This window comes from Cydia fagiglandana, chromosome 9 (assembly GCF_963556715.1).
Source record: "Cydia fagiglandana chromosome 9, ilCydFagi1.1, whole genome shotgun sequence".
NCBI lineage: Eukaryota > Metazoa > Arthropoda > Insecta > Lepidoptera > Tortricidae > Cydia > Cydia fagiglandana.
The window spans coordinates 10,715,402-10,739,015 of record NC_085940.1 but is presented as its reverse complement, the minus strand read 5'-3'; the positions used below and the strand labels follow the sequence as shown (position 1 = coordinate 10,739,015).

General features: G+C 39.8%; 1 protein-coding gene across 6 annotated transcripts in view; it reads right to left on the bottom strand.

Annotated features, from left to right (window-relative positions):
* Positions 1 to 2,211: 2,211 nt before the first annotated feature.
* LOC134667372 (ubiquitin carboxyl-terminal hydrolase 7-like) overlaps positions 2,212 to 23,614 on the bottom strand; it is a 28,969-nt gene continuing 7,566 nt past the window's right edge. For 3 of the 6 annotated variants that reach the window (XM_063524760.1, XM_063524761.1, XM_063524765.1), the window contains 19 exons: positions 22,699 to 22,816; positions 21,475 to 21,616; positions 20,209 to 20,383; positions 19,376 to 19,568; positions 18,451 to 18,604; positions 17,570 to 17,706; positions 17,145 to 17,241; positions 16,442 to 16,678; positions 14,872 to 15,145; positions 14,270 to 14,361; positions 11,892 to 11,916; positions 10,378 to 10,522; positions 9,811 to 9,918; positions 9,177 to 9,339; positions 8,815 to 8,936; positions 8,136 to 8,271; positions 7,798 to 7,956; positions 6,835 to 6,928; positions 2,212 to 6,146 (listed from right to left, as the gene is read on the bottom strand). In XM_063524760.1, coding sequence (XP_063380830.1) covers positions 6,031 to 6,146; positions 6,835 to 6,928; positions 7,798 to 7,956; positions 8,136 to 8,271; positions 8,815 to 8,936; positions 9,177 to 9,339; positions 9,811 to 9,918; positions 10,378 to 10,522; positions 11,892 to 11,916; positions 14,270 to 14,361; positions 14,872 to 15,145; positions 16,442 to 16,678; positions 17,145 to 17,241; positions 17,570 to 17,706; positions 18,451 to 18,604; positions 19,376 to 19,568; positions 20,209 to 20,383; positions 21,475 to 21,616; positions 22,699 to 22,816 — 2,687 coding nt within the window. In that variant the 3' untranslated portion in view covers positions 2,212 to 6,030. Of the gene's footprint in view, positions 6,147 to 6,834; positions 6,929 to 7,797; positions 7,957 to 8,135; positions 8,272 to 8,814; positions 8,937 to 9,176; positions 9,340 to 9,810; positions 9,919 to 10,377; positions 10,536 to 11,891; positions 11,917 to 14,269; positions 14,362 to 14,871; positions 15,146 to 16,441; positions 16,679 to 17,144; positions 17,242 to 17,569; positions 17,707 to 18,450; positions 18,605 to 19,375; positions 19,569 to 20,208; positions 20,384 to 21,474; positions 21,617 to 22,698; positions 22,817 to 23,614 lie in introns of all 6 variants that reach the window. The other 3 variants (XM_063524763.1, XM_063524762.1, XM_063524764.1) reach the window with 3 other exon arrangements.

The window sequence follows — 23,614 nt, the reverse complement described above, 5'->3', positions numbered from 1 at the left end:
GATATTACTATTATTAGGAAATGCTCGTAGAACCAATAGCAGTACCTACCTATATAGCAGCACCAGACATAGTGTCGCGAGTAGCAACTAAACCCTCTTATTCATAAAACTTCAAGCCCCAAATTGTTAATTTATGTTTTATCCCGTTCTTACAAATACCTACATAGGTATTTATAAATTAAAATTTAAAACATTAAGAGCTATTTGACGATTTTAGCGCGTTTATGAATAACGCCATAAGTACCTAAGTATGCATTGAGGGAAGGCCCTTATTAAGGTAGAAGGTTACATATCAGAATACCGAAAATCGATTTACCTAATGTTGAATCACCTATGCTCGTTTCACCTATTTTTTTAAATACCTAATGATCAATTAACCAAAGCTCATAACACCTAATGAACGAATTACCTATTGCACGTTTCACCTACAATTGGTTTACCTGAGCTCAGGATACCTATGCTCGATTTACCTAAAGTTGAAACACCTAATACTCGAAACACCTAAAGCTATTATACCTAATACCTAAGTATGCAGTGAGGGAAGGCCCCTATGTGCCTTTATTAAGGTAGAAGGTAGACTATCCAAACCATAATCACAGAACACCATTTTAAAAGGCCACGGGTCATCATAAATGTGTGCATTGCAACTGCACTAAAAAAGTATAAAAACGGGTACTTATCTTTGTATGAATTTTTCTACACAAAACGTTTGTCATTGCTCTTGTGTGTATAGGTAGGTATACCTACCTCATGAGTAATGAGAAGCATTGTCTACCAACGTATAGCTACGCGCACAATGCTACATGCGTTGCATTCTATCGCTTTGGTTGGCGCGCACATAGCGCACACGTTCAATTAAATGTTATCTATAGAGTGCCGTGCCCAAACCCGTATGTCTGTCCACCAACAATATTTAGTCCCATCTGTCGCCCAGCGAATCGTGTGTGTTTGTGTGGAAAACGGATCACTAGGCCTTGTATTCCCAATGCTCACGGTCAAGCGAACTGCCAGCTAGAACTGTGAACCTTGCGATTCGTATTCGCACCATCGCCCACACTGTTAACTGTTCATCGGTGGGCCTTATGCCTTTTGTAATAAGGTCCACCGATGGACAGTTAAAAGTGTTGCCGTTTGTAAAACCACATACATACCACCATGCCACCAGCTTAGGAATACTAGTCCCCAATAGTAATAGTAGTAATAAATTACTATAGAAACAAAAGCAAACCGGTATGTAGGTAAATGTGATAACTAGCTAGAAATTAGGATACAAGTCCTTATTGGTTATAAATTATAAAATTGTAAGTTTTATACTCTTTTTGGGATATTTCGAACCAACCGTAAATATCGATGTCGTTACAGATCAAGTAGGTATAACTTCCTAGGTATTCACAGTTATTCAGTCATCTAGAGCTCTCAAGTTACTCGAGCGCACTTTTACGACTACTAAACCGAAAAGCCAAAATACATTTTACTACGCAAAAAGCGCAACCACTTTAGCTGTGTAGGTATATAATGAAAGGGTCCAATTTCGTTCGGATCTTTCCAATCATCGGCCACTCGATGATCCCGTTATCCGATAATCGGGTAATCTTGTGGATGTTTTGAGGATTAATTAACAGATAGATGCCCTTGCTCTCCTAGTTAATTAAATGGACCGGGGGCAATGATCTCATAATCCTTTGTTTACCTATCTACGTCACTTTAGAAAAATCTTATTTCATTTCAATCACTTGTTTTTGGATTATGAATAGGTACAAACTACAAACAAGAGTAATAATAACGATTTTTATTCCTGTCGAGTGTCTTCCTTAAAACGAGAATAAATATATGGCAAAACGTCATGCAGCAAGTCAATATATCCATTTACAATGAAGTATTTATTTCAGTTTATAATATACCTATTTGTTGGCACAGACGGGAATAGGTGTTTTCAAATGAATCAATCGCCCCAAATGTCCCCGCGTCATGTATGGCGCCGTCACGTGGGGCGGGGACAAATGGAAATACACCAAGAAATTGCATTATTTCGCCAAGGCTCACGCGGCCCACTTGCGATATATAAGCATTCAGTAAACGCGCGGTGCCGCAGGGAGTAATCGGTCGACCATTTGGCACTACGCTGTATGCGATTCATTTAACATGGCTAATGGCCGTCACGTTAAACGTCACATAAAGAGGTAAAAGGTATTAAATTTAAAAACAAACAAGTGTAAACAAATATAGGATTATATTCAGTGAAACATTCACATCCAACATAACAAACATTGGAACTCCCTCCAATAGTTTGTAGGTAAGTTGTCACGGAACTCTGCTCGAGGTCCGAATCCTACAGACGGGTCTAAATAGTGAATCAACTATGAAACTATAATCCCATTTGCCACTATTATTTCCGGCAAAAAATTAGTTTAAAATTAAATAGTAACATTATACACGTTCGGATGTTCTGAGCGGCTTTCAGCCTTAACAATGTGGTGCTAGTTACATAGGTGCTGCGGCCGCGCCGGGTCCCGGCGCCGCCTTTTGGTGATTCGACAATCAGAATATTTTATACTATCCACACTTCAATATTTTATATAAAACAGGTTACATAAGAACTCACGTATCGTTAGTTTTTTTTAAGTTAGAAAAAAGCTGAAACCTACAGGTCCGCGATAGTTATGTGCAGGAGCTATTATGTACAAGCCTCACTAATAGTTACTATTTTATCACAATGGGGATTAAATTTGATTCGATGATGCTAATAGAAAAAAAAAAACTATAATGAAATTTTATTAGGATTGTCTATGAGAGCATTCAATGGTCAAGGTTCAACACATGATAAAATGACGTAACATAATAATTAAGTATTACAGACAGTATAAATGATAACAATATTATTTTAGTCTATGTTATTAAAGTATGCGGATCAAGCGCGACTATGGGTGACCGTCTACCAAACAAAGCAAATCCCAAATTCATCTTTATTACGTTCTTAACAAGACTTTCATTACCTAACGCAGTTTGGCACTAGTAAATTCAATTAGGGTTCCCGCGATCGAGATTTTTACTAGATGGCAGCACCGTGACGAGGTCTTTTGGACAGCTGCTGTCAAAATCCATCAATAAAAAAAACATGGTTAAACATGATTGGTGGATTATGACAGCTAGACCTCTCGCCACGGGGCTGTCATCTAGTGAAAAACTCGATCGCGGAAACCCTCATTGGATCTATAGTTCGTTTTTTTAGCATTAGAAATAAGGTAAACAATCTTGATGTGTCTTTGAAAAACACATTTTAAAAATAAATTACGGCATATATGTAACAATTATGAATCTAATACGATCATTTATATTCTTCTGCTTTCATAAGTAATAAGTTTTTAATTTTTAAAAAGCGTTTTTCAATTAAAAGACTTTTCAAGATCGCTTACCTTCTTGCAAGTTCTTTCTAATGCTAAAAAAAACGAACTATAATATTATGGTATAGATTATTTACCAAATCTACCGTTAATGCCATTTAATACTTTTATACAGTGGAATACAGAGGTGGTCACTTTGTCTAGACCACATATCTGCCTTGATAGACAATACTTCGAGCAATTACTTACTAAAATACATTCCGTACCACTTATTATTATTTCATTAAAGCGAATTTTTTTCTTCAATAAAATTGATTATTACATACATTTCATGATTTTATTCTTGCTATATGAAGCATTTAATATTTAATGATAGTAATTATAATACAACCCACGTTGAATGAGAGAGGCCGGTAAAAGCTAATTGTAAATACTCAACGATGGTTCGTTTTTATGTAGGGAATTCGACAATGCCTAAGACGCTAAAATTGACAGGTGCCTCCCCCATTCAGTTCAAATATTATATACAGATGTACTGAATAATCCTTTACCATCGTATTTTCACGGAATCGCACAGACGTGTGTATGTTATTTCAGTCAGTCTCAGTATAAATTAAAAAGTATTGAGGTTGACTGCAGTAGCATGATAAATACGAACGTTTCCAAGAAAATAGGATAGCAAAGGATTGCTCACTGCAGCTGTAATATTCTGTTTTGATGGACGGTCACCCAGAGATAAGGAACATCTACATCTTACCACCGAGAATTCGTAAATAAAATGCGTGTCGCCGACTTGTCGCAAACGACTATAGGCCACGTATACCAAAAAGCGACCACACACAGGCACATTTGACTATATACATATAATAATACCCTTAAACATCGTTATAATATATCTCCATAGTACAAACTCGTATCTAAATAATGCTGTATACTCTGTAGAAATGCTGAGCTCGAGTCGAATCACCAAAAATGCTACCGGTCGGTCAGTAGTCGCCCCCGGTCGTCCGGCAACGTGCGACCGACCGACCAGTCAGTGCTTAAGTATAAATAAAGTTTATTCGACATTCTAAGTATTGGGGGAGGCCAAACACGATTTTCGACACTGGAAATGCTAAAAGGCAATACCAAACTGAGATACTTTGAACATAACCGACATTCACTTACCAAGTTCGATACTGTCTACGCTAAAATGACTCATTGCCTGACCGTTATAAGGTTATTTAGCTGCACAATAAAATGCTTCACAACGCTTACACGTCTAGTGAGAAATAAAAAGAGTATCCGCTTATCATCTGAAACGCACTTCTCCTTTTGCATTATTTTCTAAATTTAAACGTATGCAAAGTCGCTTTTTCTAGTGGTGACTTAGAAGATAGTCTTGATGAATTAACAGTAGATGAATGCTCTTAGTCGACTTATTCAATAGTAATAAGGGGATGAAACATATACACTAATGAATTTGACTTGAAGGGCTACCGCGAACATCGAAAATCGAAATCTCGTTATCTGCATCTCTGCCGCTTTCGCATATTTCAGCGATAGAAAGACAAATAGACGAAAAAATAAAAGGCCGCGATAGGCACTCTGATTTTAGGTCAGTCAGTCATTATGCACGCTTTAACTCTCGTGGTGTCTGGCGTTTTAGAACTAATTGAAAGCATTTGGTTTTTAAATGGTTTAGTAATTTCTTTAAAACAAATTTACAAGTGAGCCAGGAGCCCGTCATTTTAGTTTAGACTACTTCTACAACATGACTGTAACGAGGGATATATTATAGAATGATTGGCCTACACAATGTTTAGAAAAGTAATTCGGCTAATCGTTCAATTATAAAAAACAATGTTACGTACATCTGCTAGCAGGACTACTGATTCCAATTATTAAACAACAATGAATGTCACCTATGGTCCAAATATATATAAATAGATAATAAATAGCGCGGTACAGGTCGAACTGGTGTTTGTGGTCGAGTGAACATAACTTACGTCGACGCGGACTGTACCCAGCTGCTAGGCCGTACTGTCTAAACATCCTAGTATGTATTTGACAATCTAATTCCAACAATTAACCAACTTTTTCACTATGTATTAAGTATGAAAGTGGCAATTAATCGGATAGTGTCAAGCACTTAAACATTTGACGTACGTTCCTCCTATTTTATAAATTTAACAGGGAGGCACCAACACACAACTGAACTAATGAAATATGTATAGATATGATAGATAGAGAGTCGGTTATGAACAAAAAACGGCGTTATAAACACACCATCATCAAAATGCGGCTTGATATAATTTCGCGGTTTTAATTGTCATACGGCGCCGCGTCCGCTCTACTTATTGATGAAAGTACAATCTTATGCTTGAATTATGTCGCACATATATTAGTTCAGGAGCCTGTGATACCGCCCGGCGCTTAGTTACATTCACTCGAAAAACGGTTACGTCTAGGGCCCATATAAATATGCGTTTTAAAATTACAAAATATGTACATACAATATGGTCTAATCTACTAATGTATAAAACATGGACTCCACCGCATTGCAAAAATATGGAAATGATATCGATCTGCTTCCAAACGTCATAAATAGATAACAGACAAAGTCGGTAACGAAAGTGAATCGTATTTACATAAGTATCGGGGCCCTAGCGCGGTCCCGGCGGCGCGGCGGGGTGGGGGCGGCGCACGCTCAGTTGTAGATCTTGATGGCCTTCTCCAGGTAGTTGACGCGCGAGCGCTTCGGCGTCTTGTTGATGTGGTCCAGCCCGAGCCACGGCCGCCCCGTCGCGTCTGGAAGCGACAGATCTTCTTACATTTTAGCACGCATTCCGGGACGGACTCGAGCGATGGCCATCAACAATTTTGAATTTTGTAATAACATTTTCCGGAGAAGAGATCCGTTACGTCAAATTGTCATATTGGAATGCCGTTCATACTTATTACTCTGTACCCGAATGCAGGAACATTTTGAATCTTATTGTTCATTTGTGACGTTCGACGAAAAAAGGTACCTTATGGCGGCTGGCGCTTACGTCACATAGCGCCGCAATAATATTGGAGCGGCGTTAATAATAGCGTAAGCGCCAATCGACATAAGGTACCTTTACCCGTGGGACGTCACTTTCATTGACAGCCCGAATTAACAGTCGGCATAGCTGTTAGTATACCTACATGATTGTATGCAGGGGTGCTAAGATAATAGTTTTACTGACTGTACATCGATGTCAAAGGCCAAACCGTGATACACGAACGCAAGGTGCTATTTCGCGCTCCGGTAGGGACCACCCTAACATTTGCATTACACACATAAAGAAATTGGATAGGTGAAATACCAATTTCACCTATCCAATTTTTTTTATGTGTGTTGCGTCTCACATTTTGCTTTAATGAGTAACTGCGAGGGAATGACGGAAACGGATCTATTCCCGTGAAAAACTCCGAACACCAATAGCTTGCCAATGTAAAGTTTGTGACGGTAGGAGGAGGTACTTACTTGCGTTACTACTCGGCCTGAAGTCGAATATGTTTATTGTCGCTCCTTCACTTATGTAGTTAGGTCTGCCATTTGTCACTATAGCGAAATTGTACTAAAACAAAAAAGAACACGTGTTAAACTACAAGGTTTTCCAAAAAATACAAATACAGTAGTTTTTGAGTCTATCGCCACAGAATAAATAATAGTAGGTACAGAAGACTCACTCTCTAACAAAACGCGTCTGTTACGATCAGAACAGATATGACCGCTAGGTGGTGACAGCGCCACGCGCGGCTTATGCCTAGCTAGACTAGCCTCCAAAATTCGTGTGCGACAGATTTACTTATAGCTACCTGTTGCAAAGCGACGAAATCGCGGAGTGAGCTACGCCTGCTATCGCGAACAAACACAAACAGACAGACGCGGCAGGGACTTTATTTTGTTATCATTATATATATATAGTGATTATCATTAAACCATCTGTCAAGATGTTAAAGACCTCAAAATGATAATGATGATATCCAGGGCTCGAACAGATCATGCGGATGACGTCAAACCACTCATAGGATGATTTCAAATTTTGTTTTTTGTTGCGACATGTCACACGAAAGTTTAAATACAAACGTGTGCAAAATTACGTCATTTTTACGTAATCCGCATGATTTGTTCGGGCCCTGATTGATATCCAATGATATAAATAAATATTATTATAGGACATTTTTATTTTACACAAATTGACTAAGCCCCACGGTAAGCTCAAGAAGGCTTGTGTTATGGGTACTCAGACAATGATATATATTATACATAAATACATAGAAAACAACCATGACTCAGGAACAAATATCTGTATCATAATACAAATAAATGCCCTTACCAGGATTCGAACCCGGGACCATCGGCTTCATAGGCAGGGTCACTACCCAGTAGGCCAGAAAGGTCGTCAAACCTCCCACCGGCCGGACGTCGGTGGATATCGGTTACCTTTTCCCACTCCTTGTTGGGTATGTCGAGCTTGGCCTGCAGCCGGTCTTTGACGGCCTGGAACGGCTCGAGGTGCTTCACGCGCGTGTAGAACGGGATGCCGAACGTCGCGTACACCTGCTTGTGGAAGTGAGCGCACGGCACTAACGCCTCGTCCTCCTAAAACAACATTGACAAATTAAAAAAAAAAGTAATACTAAACAAAGGACTGAGATTTTAGACGTCAACATAATATGTGACATTATCCATGAAAAGGGACCTTATTGTTAAGATCATACTTAATTACACCTATTGCACTCACAAATCAAGTTAAGATACATTACGTAAACACAACTGACCTGTAGATTCAACTCGTCCTGAGGTATCTCCTCTATTCTGTAGAGCCTGGGCGGCGCTATGGTGACCTGGTCGAGCGTCAGCTCGGGGTCGGGCCCGGGCAACACTTTGTGACACGACACCTCCACGATCCGTAATCTATCAACAAACATTTATAATTTCATGAATCTGGGCGGGTAAAGATCGGTTTTCCTAGGATAGCGGTACCGTCATATAGCGGCCGTCTCCATACTAAATATGTATGTCGTAGTATTTGCATGAAGACGACCGCTATATGACGGCACCGATATGCTAGGAAACCAAAGCATAAGTATGTACAACAACCACGCAAATCGAGTGTGACAAGGCCTTAAGGGTCCCCCACATAATTATGTCGACGCGGAATCGGCAAAATCCGACAGGAATAAGTTTTATGTCTGGGCAATAAGAGCAAAAAAGTTGTCGTTCGGCTTGGCTCGCATCGGCTGGCTCGACGGCTTTTTCGCTCTTATTGCGAGGACATAAAGCTTCTTTCTATCCGATCTTGCCGAATGCAAGTCGATATATCTGGGGAGACCCTAAGTTATAAAACAGAAATAAGACTTATATTAACCAAGTACCTAAGTATGTTTTGGAAGAGGGTTTTGGGCTATCAAACTAAACTAAATACTCCTTCCAGAAAAATAATATAAAGACACTCACCTGCCCGACCCGTCGGGAGACATTTCAACAACTTTAGCCGCTTCTTCTAATATGTCTGCTACTTTGCCACCTTTGTTTGGATATAAAATTAATTCTTTATCTTCTTTATAATTAGGACCAACCTGCAATGAAATATCAACTAAGTTATTTAGTTCCGAAGATTCGAGTAAGTCAATAATGACAACTTTTGGTAAGTTAATCTCAAATGCATACCAATAGGAACGCAATTGGACCCATATTTTGTATTGTTTAGAGCCGATGGAACGAACATGAATACATTTTTTTTTTTCTTGTTTTCATATCGACTTGTTTCAAAAAAGTATTTTTTATGTTTGTTTTTATAAAGTTAATGTTACACTTACCCATAAACATTTGAACTGTTTCTTATTGTCCAATTCGTTAACTTTAATAGATAAAATCTGGTAGAACAATTTCTTAGGGCACTTTGGTTTACAGTACACTAGCAGGTCCTTCAGTATGCCGTCGTAGGAATACCGCAGCGGCAATCCGGGCGTATCCTTATAACTGCAACAGGTAACAATAAACAATACATTTCAATAAACAAATAATAGTTATTTGTTTTAAAAGTTGTTTAACCGCTCGTGCTAATATTGATACCCGAGCCAGCGAAAGATTCCAAAATTGAACCATGAGCGTAGCGAGTGGTTCGAAAAATGGAATCTTGAGCGTTGCGAAGTTTTCAAAGCACGAGGGTTAAACAAAATTTGGTCCCGAGTGAAATACTTTTTTTTTCACCACGCCAACCCGAAGCAAATATTTTATGTAAAATATCAAACAAAATCAAACCAAATGAATGTTATTAAATATTTATCATCCAAAACCATCATTTAAAAGTCAATTCAACCAGCAAACATAAGAAAATAACTCAAAATATGCATTTGATTACTTTGCCTCACATGTGGCCGAAGTCTGATTTCGTATGACGGAAAATAGGTTAAACCACCTAGTTAATTACATTAACTGGATTCTACTTACTTCTGACACTTGAAGAACTGTATTAAGTAAGGATCGACGTTGAGCCGTTGGCCGACCGCTCTCGCCATTTGCTCGTAACGCATTTGCATAGACAACTCCATTGTGAATCTGCAAATGTTTCTCTCATTACTCAATGGCTACCACAAATGTCAAATATTCAAAAAAAAGATTGCTAATATATATTTGAATAAACGGCTGTTATTATCCGGGTGTATCTTATGTATGTGTCAATTAGATACTTTTCCGAAGAAAATATAAAATAGACTGAATAATTATACATATAATATTTAAGCGAAGCGCGAACAAGCAAGCACTTCCTTAAAAGTTTTTCATTATTTTATTTTTTTGGTCGTTCCTTATCTTTATATGATCGGTATGTACAAAGAACGTAGTATTCCTTTCAGAAGGGAAAATTGAGATATACTAGCTTAGCACTCACGGTAATAATATCCATTAAAATTACCAATTAAATGTAATCAACTCGCACGATCGTATTGAAACGTTCTGAAACGGCGTATAAGTTATGGGTCATTTTTTATACGATCACAAAACAATATGTCGACTCACCCCGGATCATTGGGTAGCGTCTTATCCACAAACTGCACCTCGACCTTGTAGAAGATGTACTTGAAGTAGTCCTGGCAGGTTGGCAGCTCGAGTTCCTCGTGCCGGTGGTCGGCTCGCTCGAACACGATGATGTCGCCATCCATCAGTTCGTCCAAAGCCTGGCCGCGTGCACACGACTCAACCCGAGCGACGGCCGCCTTGAGGCCGCCGCAAGGGTCGGACACGGTTTAGGGCATGCAATAATACGCGACTACTAGTTAGATTACGAACGATTTTTGGGGTTTAAATGTTATGTTAAAAGATACGGTCGCTTGGATACGCGATAAATCATGGTAAAACTCTGATAGAACCTACCCTCCACAACTAAATAATTAATTAATCCTTTTTTGCAGGATTTTTAGTTTACGACTCGCATCTTCAAATTGGAACAAAATCTAAAGCTAGTGATTTTAAAGCTATTAGTTAATGTTTGCAAGGTGTTTATGATATGAAAATTGCATGCCCTATATAAATGATATTTAATGCAGATTCGTTTTAAAATTTGCTTTTCAATTGAATAGCATACTATAAGCATTTTGAAGTTTCATTAAATATTAGGAAATAACTGCAGAACATTGGTATAAAACGAATCAGCACGTATTATCAAAATAATAAATATGTAAGATTAGGATAAAGTATTCTGTTAATGGCACAAAATATGCATTTACTCGCCATTATCAAAACCATTTATCCGAAGTGGCAGTTATGGTAATAGCTCTATAAGAGGCAACTTGGTTACTAACAAAAACATCAAACAATAATATTTTTTAGTTTTAATTTATTTCCTAGCAGCAAAGAAATAGGAACTAGAATCCGCTAATGTTAATAGGTAAAAAAAAATGAAAGCTCCTGTCACTTTAGATGTGTAAAAGACTTCTAGATCTATGACTATCTTAAAATTCAATGGTGCTAGATTGCAGAGAAATAGAAGATTCAGGTGTAAGCAAAGAATCACTGATTGTTCAGATGTGTTAGTCTACGACAAATTCTTGGAATTTGACAGCTAATGATGGCGCTGTTCGGTTGTGAACATTATGCGGTAACTTTTGTTGGCGTTACTTTTTTTAATATTTAACATATTAACACATGTCAGTGAAAGAATAAGGATAAATTTCAAAGGCGTTCTAACAGTTTAAATCTTTTGTCGAAAGATGGCAGTAAATTTACTGACTAACTAATATACTTTGAGAATCCGCCTCTATTTCAAACTTTCTTTGGCGTTTGAAGCCCATTTTAAAGTTAACGTTTGACAATTAAGTTGCCACAAAACATACCGTGCTATCTTATTCGGCTGTCAAATTCGGTGGCACAAATATTTCTTAGACTTCACACATCTTACACTATCAATATATATTTGACTGAATGCAATTTTATTTTAGCAAAATTCATTTCGTTGCTAACGGTAGATGACAGCTACAAAGCTATGGTTATGTTTATTGGTTATGGTGTATAAATAATTGTAATGACACGTACCATACCTGTGCCGGCCATACATGTTAACTACAAAGCAATCAATCGTCCAAGTACCATAGAATGTCTACTACACATAACAGAGTGGGCTTAGGAACTTGAAATCATACTGCTCTTAAAAATTGTTAACCATTGACATCCTACTGAGGAAAATATTTGTCTCATACAACATATTTACAATTACATCGTAACCGCAAATATAAGTTACATCTACAGCATTTGACCAAGAAGTATTGTATAAGTACTGAAAATATCATCGTGAATAATAAATTGGGTTCAAAATTAGTAGGTCAGGAAATGAATGCTCAAAAAACGTTGTAGAGGGAAATGCTAGGAACACGATTTTTGACTCCGTAACTTTGTTTGGACTAGTTAGGAGGTGAACATATCAAAAGTCCCCGGCTGTAGCCCCGGTGCTGGGGGGTAGAGGGGGGTGAGAAGGTTGAATTTTTCGGTTTTTCATTGATATCTTGGAAACTTTGCGTCTTAGCGACATGACTACTAAGACAAACCGAAAGCTGATAAAATTAGTTACAAGTTTTATTCAGTCAAGTTTTTCGATATCTTGAATAGTTTTTGAGATACCCGCTCTTGAAAGTTTATTTAGGGATTTCAATTTTATCTTGATATCTATATCAGTGAAGGTGTTAGGCCATGTTTGGTATCATTTTCGTATAAATCGGGGGTGCTGAATTCATATATGGCATCACATTGACACTATTCCGAAGTAAAACCAAAATTTAAAAAACACATGTTTTTTAAAATCCCTCTTCACGCTTAAACCGCTGAACCAAATCCGTTGAAATTTGGTATAGAAATAGTTTCAGTGTCGACACAGGATATAGGATAGTTTTTATAACCAAAAGCATCTTTTGAGGGTGTGAAAAGTGGGGTGGAAGTTTGTATGGGGAGTCAATAACCGCTGAACCAGTTTAGATGAAATTTAGGATGGTATACATCTGTGATTTAGATGAAAATGATAGCAAACATGACTTCAAACCTTACCTTAAGCAGTATTAACCTCGAGAATTCAGTTTCGTCGACGAAGTTGAATTCCCCCCATACTCCATTTCACAACTTTAAAGGATGATTATTGAGATAAAAAGTATCTCATGTCCCGTCTTTGGACTCGAAATATCTGTATACCAAATTTCAATTAAATCGGTTGAGCGGTTTAAGCGTGAAGAGGAATTTAAAAAAAAAGGTATTTATTTAAAGTTTTTATGTTTTTTCTTCGGAATGGTGTCAATGTGATACCAAAAATGAATTCAGCACCCCCGTTTTATACGAAAATGATACCAAACTCGGCCTAGCAGCTTCACTAATGTAGATATCAAGATAAAATTGAATGCCCTAAATTAAACTTTCAAGAGCGGATATCTCAAAAACTATTCAAGATATCGAAAAACTTGAATGAATAAAACTTGTAACGAATTTTATCAGCTTTTGGTTTGTCTTAGTAGTCATGTCGCTAAGACGCAAAGTTTCCAAGATATAAGTGAAAAACCAAAAAATGAGACCTTCTTTCCCCCCTCTACCCCCCAGCACCGGGGCTACGGCCGGGGACTTTTGATATGTTCACCTCCTAACTAGTCCAAACAAAGTTACGGAGTCAAAAATTGTGTTCCCAGCATTTCCCTCTATAACTTCTTATTGCTTGGCCTATAGTGCCTTACTCGAGAATGAAATGACGGTATCCCAACGTCTGTAATGCACTAGACTTCGTTAATTTGTCGACTAATTTTTAGGGTTCCGTACCCAAAGGGTAAAACGGGACCCTATTACTAAGACTTCGCTGTCCGTCCGTCCGTCCGTCCGTCCGTCCGTCCGTCCGTCCGTCCGTCCGTCCGTCTGTCACCAGGCTGTATCTCACGAACCGTGATAGCTAGACAGTTGAAATTTTCACAGATGATGTATTTCTGTTGCCGCTATAACAACAAATACTAAAAACAGAATAAAATAAAGATTTAAATGGGGCTCCCATACAACAAACGTGATTTTTGACCAAAGTTAAGCAACGTCGGGAGGGGTCAGTACTTGGATGGGTGACCGTTTTCTTTTTGCTTTTTTTTGTTTTTTTTTTTGCATTATGGTACGGAACCCTTCGTGCGCGAGTCCGACTCGCACTTGCCCGGTTTTTATTAATAAACATAAATTATATACTCCACCATAACGCGTACCCGCGTATGTAAAACCACTATCAGATTTGAGACTCTTATATGGCGAGTTATGTTATGATTTCATTATCAGGCAAAAGATTTTCGTGGCAACTAAATGCTGCATAATGGCCAGATGCATCGATGTAACCTATACCTATATGGTTACCCATATAACAAGTTGGAAGAAAACAAGTAGAAACAGGGATAAGACTAATTAATAATACCTTTTCTAGAGGATCGTTGTAATTGTTGATCTTCTCGACGAAGTCGGGTTTGATTTCCTCGTACAGTACTAGGGGAGTATCAGCTGGGAAACCTATCAATAGAAAAACAAAATATTTAAGCGAAGTACTTATTATAGTTATTATATGCGGACGGAAAATGGTATGTTTAGTTCAAAGGTTAAATGAATCTCTTTAACCACGGGCGCAATCTAGCGTCCGAAAGTCGGAGCTAGCGTCCAACACCAACCATAATAATTAATGAATAGGGTATTTGACTGTATTTAAAATAAATTATTTCAGACCATGCATGAAATAAAGAGACATATGATTATTAGAAAAACATAAATAACAGGTTTTTTTAAACACAAGTTCTATGTAATAAGTCGGATAGAAATATAAAAAGTAGGCGAGTTGACCGTGACGTCATTGTGTGATGTTTTATATGAATTCCATTTTAGCAAATCGTTTTGACAGTTCTAAAAAACTGATGTGACTAGTAGGAGAATACCCTATTATTGTAACTTGTAATAACCGCGTAAGTGTTTAAGGATCTCAGCCTGTACTTAGTTACTCATAAGTTATATCATATGTGTAACACTCACCAGCACGTTTATTGAGTATCGGTATGAGATCGGGCAGCTTGCTCGCAATCGGCAAATAGTGGTGTCCGCAATAATGGATCCTCTTCTGCTTCGGATCATAGAACTTGAAGAACAACACCACATCATTGTCCTTATCAAAGGTGGGCAGGGTGCTGAGCCCGGCGTCGGGGGGCAGCATCTCGAGGAAGATGTTCCAGGGGTTGGTGTTCTCGGACACGTCTGCTACGGTCTTGTGTTGATCGTTGATTATGTCTAGGCAGGTTGGTCTGCAAGTCTGTTGAAATAAATCATCTTTGAAAAATGTGTAATGTCGAAATATTTTCAACACATTTAGACATAATTTATTTAGTTTATTTACTGTTAAAACATCGAGCAAGTTGAGACTTTATAGACGCAAAGATCAATGTTCTTTCTACTGAATCTAGCAACTTATTTTTTGCTATCAAACTTGCGTAAATAATAGAGAACACCCCTCATACTCAGAAGATGTATTTGTAACCATAACGGAGTGTACATATATAGAATACAGATTCAAAATTTGAAAAACCGAACTCGGCCGAATTTTCAGTCATCTTTTGCATTTTGCTCTATACAGCACAACCGAGACTTGACCACCATACACATGAAAGGTTAAATATGAAAAATGCTTCTAACCCGTTGACGTCCCTATATCTCAGGGCACTAATAATGATGCTAGTTCAGCGATGTCACTCACGAATTCGAGCCAATCGTACAGTCTAACGCAACTAGTTGCGACCAATCGCGCGCGTGATGCGAACTCATCAACCAATCGCTGTACTGGCCCGATTCATGCATCATTCTTACTGCCCATAAAGCCAGTCCTGACGTCAATGTTCTAACCTGATTAGAGCGCGCACTGAACGGCCACGGGCGGAGATGCTTCTGCGGGTAGCGGAAGTTCTCAGCCAGCATCTCCATGAGTTCGGCGACGGTGGCCTGCTTGCGCACGCGGAAGGCGCGGTAGTGCGCGCGCTCCGGGTCATACAGGTCGTTACCTCAACTCACAGGTGCAGAGACCGCTCCAAATCTATCCAAGCCTGTCTCAATCCATTAAATACGGAAAATGCACTTTTCTAACCTGATTAGAGCGAGCACTGAACGGCCACGGGCGGAGATGCTTCTGCGGGTAGCGGAAGTTCTCAGCCAGCATCTCCATGAGTTCGGCGACGGTGGCCTGCTTGCGCACGCGGAAGGCGCGGTAGTGCGCGCGCTCCGGGTCATACAGGTCGTTACCTCAACTCACAGGTGCAGAGACCGCTCCAAATCTATCCAAGCCTGTCTCAATCCATTAAATACGGAAAATGCACTTTTCTAACCTGATTAGAGCGAGCACTGAACGGCCACGGGCGGAGATGCTTCTGCGGGTAGCGGAAGTTCTCAGCCAGCATCTCCATGAGCTCGGCGACGGTGGCCTGCTTGCGCACGCGGAAGGCGCGGTAGTGCGCGCGCTCCGGGTCGTACAGGTCGTTAACTCACAGGTGCAGAGACCGCTCCAAATCTATCCAAGTCTGTCTCAATCCATTAAATACGGAAAGTGCACATTTCTAACCTGATTAGAGCGCGCACTGAACGGCCACGGGCGGAGATGCTTCTGCGGGTAGCGGAAGTTCTCAGCCAGCATCTCCATGAGCTCGGCGACGGTGGCCTGCTTGCGCACGCGGAAGGCGCGGTAGTGCGCGCGCTCCGGGTCGTACAGGTCGTTGCCCTGGTGCCCGTCGAAGTCGTCTTCCAGCACCACGTTTACGGTCATGTAGAGGTGCGCCTCGTTGCGCTCCTTGCGACGGATCTGAAAGGGTGGGTATTTAATTTTGATGCCGTGTGTGAGTGAGAACGCTGGCGATTTTAGTCATAAACTTCTATCAAATCTCTGACAAGTCCTTATTAATCTTTTGTGCTTATCCGTCTTTTTGACGCGTGTTTATTATTAGAAAGAGACAGGTGTGCTAAGCAATATGGGGATGTTAGGGTCGGTCCTTGAAACATTTGGCATCGACATAGGCGAAACAACAGCGTCAGGAAGAGAAAGCTCTACCGTATGCTTTTCAATACATGGCGTGTCGCCATATCGCTGGCCCAATATTACAGATTTCTATGTTTCACTTTTATCGAACTGAAATCTGAACATTGTCATATAGACATTAAGTCGAATTTCAACTATCTTGAAAATGTAACATAGAACCCTGTAATATTGGGCCAGCGATATGTGAGCGTAAGTTACGGTGCGATAAATAGTTATAAGCATGTGCACTTACAGTTTCAATTCGTTTCTCCTCTGCCAGTCTCTCGCTAAGCTCAGACGGAATGTCTGGTTGAGTTACTTCTTGCAACACTGTTTTTAATTGAGAATCTCTGCAAAAATAATAGATGTTAGTGGGTACGTCAAGTGACTAATATGAAGCTATTGAGATTAAGAAAATATCGTATATTAAATCAGAACTTGCTAGAAACTGTTTTTTTTTAACATAAACTGGCATATTTAAAATATCCGCAATTATAAAGGTGCGTCCAGATCAGCCAAACACGCCACGTCACGAATGAGTCTGTTTACGAAACTTTTGTTAACTGGCTGTGTGCATTATTAGTACGCTGTGCAGCGAGTTTGTTTTGAAAATGGCGTCTTTTTTTTAAAATAACACACTAATTATTTAAAAAAATAAGGTTGGAATTTGAGCGTTACCTAATGTAAACCAACATGTAGGCGTTGGTGCAATGGCGCACGGTGAGCGCCATGTCCTCGTCGTGGCCTCCGTAGTTGTACTCGATGGCCTCCTGCTTCGTGCACCGAGATACCACGTCGTCGTCGAACTTGCACCACTGCACAAAACGTTATTATGATCGACTAATATTAAACACCATTCCAGATGTTATAAGAAACCCGTTAAACGTTTTTTCGGCGACACTTAGCTCATGCCATTAACCAGTTTAATGGTTAACCCAGTGTCAAATTGTACTGGTAACCACGGTAACTCCAGGTTTAACCGGTTAACCCCGGATTAGTGAATGGTGAAATGGCCCTAAGTCTGTTTTGAGCTAACTTTGTCACTTAAAAAGAATATCGAATTCCTACAATTACAGAAAATTCGCGTTTGTACGGAACAAACCGTAGAAAATTCCGAGTACGTGTAAGTGCAAGAGCCTTTGAAAAACAAAGGTCAACTAAAAAAAAGCAAACATAAGTTATCTGCCCAGTTAGAGGTGCTCATAAAATGTAGACCTTATCACTACGAACATAAGGTTTAGATGCCGGTGTAACTTATCACCCTGCACAATATGACGTCCAGCGTCTTCGAGATTGTTGCCTGCTTGTGCACTTGCAGCGTGTATACAACCCGCATCTCGAGTGATCGAGTTCTAACCTTACCGCTATAGACATAAGGTTCAGTTGACGTACATTGCCGTCCCCCTTAAAATAGGTTTTCCTGGGATAGCGGTGCATTAGGGTTGATGAAGACGAACTAATGCCCGCCGTGGTTGTCACCCGCGTGCACGAGCACGGCGTGCATCGACGTGATCGACTTCAAACCTTACCGCTATAGACATAAGCTTCAGTTGATGTACCTTGCCGTCCCCCTTAGGGTTGATGAAGACGACGTAGTGCCCGCCGTGGTTGTCGCCCGAGTGCACGAGCACAGCGTGCAGCGTGTAGTCGGCCGGCGTCTCGGGCTTCTCCTGCAGGTACGCGTCCAGGTTGATGTGCTCGTAGAATTCGAACCTTATTACAATGGAGAAAAGATTAATTTTTCAATAATCAATTTAAAAGAATTAATAGTTTTAATTTGAGTGGAAAGCCCTTGTCAACTGATACATCGTATAAAAAAATCAGTTTATCCGTTTAGGAACTACATTTCCAGTATCACAGACGACACAGGTTCTTACCAATGAGTTTTTCGGAACTGATGTTCGTTATATCATTTGATGTTTACCAGTTGCTTTTCGGTGAAGGAAAACATCGTAAGAACGGACTAATGCCAGTAATGCCCAGTTTCCCCTCTGCACCTATAGTTCGTTATTTTAGTATTAGAAATAAGGTAAACAATCTTGATGTGTCTTTTAATTGAAAAACACATTTTAAAAATAAGTGACGGCAAATATGTAACAATTATGAATCTAATACGATCATTTATATTCTTCTGCTTTCATTAGTAATAGGTTTTGATTTTAAAAAAGCGTTTCAATTAAAAGACATGTCAAGATCGCTTACCTTCATGCAAGTTATTTCTAATGCTAAAAAAACGAACTATAATCCCAGTAAGGTCTTGTTTCCCCTCTGCGTTAAATGCCAGTAAGGCCTGGGAAACTCTGCGTCGCATATAGTGTCCAAAGTAATGGGATTAGATTCCAAGCAGATCCCAGGCTCCCATGAGCCGCAGCAAAAGGTTGGGACAACGCGATCACTTGACTCGTCTGTAATGTCTTATACATTGTTAGGTTTATTTTATTATTTTTCTGATCTTCACATGTATGAAACAGTTTAAACTCTCACCTGTCGTTGAACTTGACGGAGCTATCCGTGATGGGGTCGTACTGGAACCGCATGAGGTGCAGATGCAGCACGGGCGGGAAGGAGGCGAATATCACCCCCTTCTCGGCCTCCTGCAGCCCGTGCTCGCCCGCGTCGTACTTGTTGTCACCATCCAGCATCTCCGTGCTGATGTAGTCTTTGAACGACTCGTCGACTGCAATCATGTACACTAGTCAGCAGCAGAAAGCGCTCAACTTGATATGAAGTCAGTGCAATTCGTGCCTCACGCGCCACGACTTGATATGTTATACCGGTTGTCTACGTGCAATTTTTGACATGACTTTATTAATTCATTGACGTGGCAGCGAAAAGGTTAAAAGAATAAGAATGTCTGCTGTGCATTTTGAACATCTCACCCACCTAGCTACTTCTGCAGACTGTATACGGTATAACCAACTTTGAGAACGCCTATTTGGGCCACATACATAAATATCACTACGAACATAGAAATGTGATGTTCACCTACCTCCATCTCTATCCTTATTGCAATAGGATGATATAGATATATACAGGGTGGAAAGATAAGTTGGGCCCTGGCGGGAAACTACCTTAAACCCTTAAGCTGGCTCATTTTACTTAAAGGATACATTCCTTTATTTTTAAAAAGGGACCGACTTATCTTTCCACCCTGTATATTGGAGTAATAGAGAAAGAGAAACATCGATTTTCATATTATGCATTTTCGGTATTATATAATCCCAGACGGTTTATTTTTCTTAGAAAATACCCACACTAAATAAAGCACAGAAGCAAGACCCATCAACGTGGTATTCAAGTATTTGTTAGTGACTTACTGTTCTTCTTCCCCTTTATATTCAGTTGTATGTCGTAGAAGGTCTCGACGCGCGTGCTAGACACGTTGACGTTTTTGCACTTGATGTATGACGTCATCTTGCCCTCGAACAGGCGGGGCACCGTGCCCTCCACGCACGTGCCCTTCATTTTGCTCTCCAACTTGTCGAGTAGAACCTAAATTTAAGAATATGAAGTAAAACTTGTTTCAAACAATGAGGAGACATTATGTCATTTTGAGTCACTGTAACTGCTTGGTTAGTTCAAAATACCTATCTGATATCGTCAGGTGACAAGCAAAAGTCACTAATGACTAAAAAACAAACAAAAATCGACCTCTTTTAATACTAATATGGTTCACTATGGCTATGAACTTGTGGTGGTACTTAGTGACTTTTGCTTGTCACCCGACGATATTTTCTTGATCATGTTTCCAGAAGTATTTTTTCTGATATTTTATTTTATTTATTTTATTTTATTTTATTTATTTATTCAAGGAATTCCAACAGCTACAAATGATACATTAGACTTTTTAGATAGCATTACAGAGCCAATTATAGGAACTCACAAATAGAAACTGAATATATGATACGTTACACAGTACACAGTAGTATATTACTCCAAACAATGCCGATAAGCTTTTATTTATGTTAGTAATAAAGAATGTATGCTTTTGTCACATGCCACAAGCTGCACGTAAGAAAATACTGCAATTATTTTGTGTTTTCTTGTAGAGTCAGTCTAATCTAACTTTGCACCGACTTTGACAGAACAAAGCGTGGTAGTGTCACTATAAACGTATTTCATAGAATTTCCCACACTTTATCATGAACATCAAATGCCAAACTGTAGAGTATACTAGATATAGTTACGTACGTAGTTCATAGGATATATATAAGGACCGTTTACTCATGTATTCAGTGCAGTAATAAAGCATCATTTAATTAACCTTTCATCTGTCTAAGCACTGATCAGTGCGTACGAATTATATTCCTTTGTTAATACAATAGGTTTAAATTCGTTCACACTGATCAGTGCTTAGACATACGAAGGGTTAAACTGAACACTCGACCTACCTACTCAATTCCGAATCCTCACCTTACATGGCGATCCTGCCAGGATAATATTAGTGGTACTTTACTTGCGTGGAAATTCGTCGGTGCCCGCAAAAGCCTTATTGTCACCTCCGGCCGCAGTTTGTGCGATGATAACCTAGCCTAGAGTTAGCTGGGTCCGAATCGATTTGTGTGTATTTGTGTTTGATTTACCCTAAGGAACTCCTGGACGTCATGCTGCATGAAAGAGTCCAGGGTCTCCCAGCCGAAGCTCTTCGTCAGCTTCTTGGTCCCGACGGGCTTGTCAGAGAACTGGAGCTCGTAGAATACTCGCTGCAGCGCTAAGGCGACGGATCTGGTCAACTGATATTTGAGTATTGTTTACCCTAAGGAACTCCTGGACGTCATGCTGCATGAAAGAGTCCAGGGTCTCCCAGCCGAAGCTCTTCGTCAGCTTCTTGGTCCCGACGGGCTTATCAGAGAACTGGAGCTCGTAGAATACTCGCTGCAGCGCTAAGGCGACGGATCTGGTCAACTGATATTTGAGTATTGTTTACCCTAAGGAACTCCTGGACGTCATGCTGCATGAAAGAGTCCAGGGTCTCCCAGCCGAAGCTCTTCGTCAGCTTCTTGGTCCCGACGGGCTTATCAGAGAACTGGAGCTCGTAGAATACTCGCTGCAGCGCTAAGGCGACGGATCTGTTCCAAAAGACACTTCGATTTAATATAGTTTTCAGATAATTATAAGGACCGTGCGCGTTGGAGGGTCTGCCATCTTGTGGCCTGAATCGGAAACATGTGTGCACATGTACATTACCAAAGCAAATGCTACCATCTACCGTTCTCGTCGGTACGTTTCCTTGTGCATAGTAGGTTCTGCCATCTTGTGGGCTACATCGGAAACATAAACACATTTACGCCTCGCACCAAAAATCTGACGGCTCCTATCCTGCCCCCTATATTTCATGCACGGGGTCTATAGGGTCAATAGGTATCGTGCGCGTTGGAGAGGAGCTGCTATCTTAGGACTTAAATATAAAACTTAAATTTGACGTTAAAAATAATTAGCGTTAATATACAGGGGAGTGTGGTGCTCCCTAGAGTTCATGCACGCTCTCTATCCCTATAATTTTTAATTCCGATGACACCAAATCTTTATCATGTTGTACCTATATAAGTGCTTGGAATGCCCGAATTGAGAAATTTAATATTGAAATGGGATAGCCCCAAAATTACATTGCAAATGTGTTAACCCTTTACCATATACGGCGGATATGATATTCAACTCTATTGTAAGCTATTAAAGTTCAAATTAAAGCAAATATTTTTAGTTGCTTGGAGTAAGGGGTTAATCACAATCATAATAATCATAATCATAATCTATATTGTTTGTGAGAAATAAAATGAATGAATGAATGATTAAATGGTAAAAATTACCTTGTACTATCATCCGACTCCGTGGGCATTTTGTAGACAGCCTTTCTCAGTTGGTTGGTGAAGTACAGGGTCTGCAGCAGGGAATTCATGTAGCAAGTCGCACCCTGGTTCTTGAGGCCTGTGGAGAAGTGTTACATCTTGAAAGACGTCAAAACTAACACTTTTTTATACTTCAGGCTCTAACACTTTAGTTTAATGTGAGGTTTTCGCCAGAAAAAACTTTTAGATATCAGATTAGCTTTAGTGCCAATAGTGAATGATTTAAAGTCCAGCATACAATTAACAAGCTAAACGTCTGAGGTGGTATGGCCATGTACAGAGGCGTCCAGAAGACTACATGGTCAAGCTAGCGCCCGAGCTTCCAACGACGAAGCGAGGAAGTGGAAGAATGTCTGCCACCTGGCTGACGACGGTTCAGCGAGACCTGAATGATCTCAATATAGACGCCGACCTTCAATATAGACTCAATCGTGCCGAATAGAAGAAAAGAACCCCAAGTAAACGGAAACGCTACCTAGCAAGATGATGATTATCAGGCTAGATTTCATAATAACTCTATAAATATGAGATCGGTAAAATTTATCAACTTTTTTTGTGAACAAACACTTTTCTGAAAACCGTATCATAATCGGTTCAGCCAAACGTGAGATAATCGCGAACAAACATACATGCTTATATATATTATAGTATGTATCATACATACTTACATACGGGTCAAACTGAGAACCTCCTTTTTTTTGAAGGCGGTTAAAAACGACTTGCTTTGCTGATTTTAAGTACTGAACCTGATCGAAATGATAGAGCATAATAACTCATCATCGTGTCGGTGAATCATCGTGCCATTTATATACCTACACCGTGGTGACGAAACTTCAACGAGCGTGTAAACACACCTCCACGTATTTAGACAGCACTA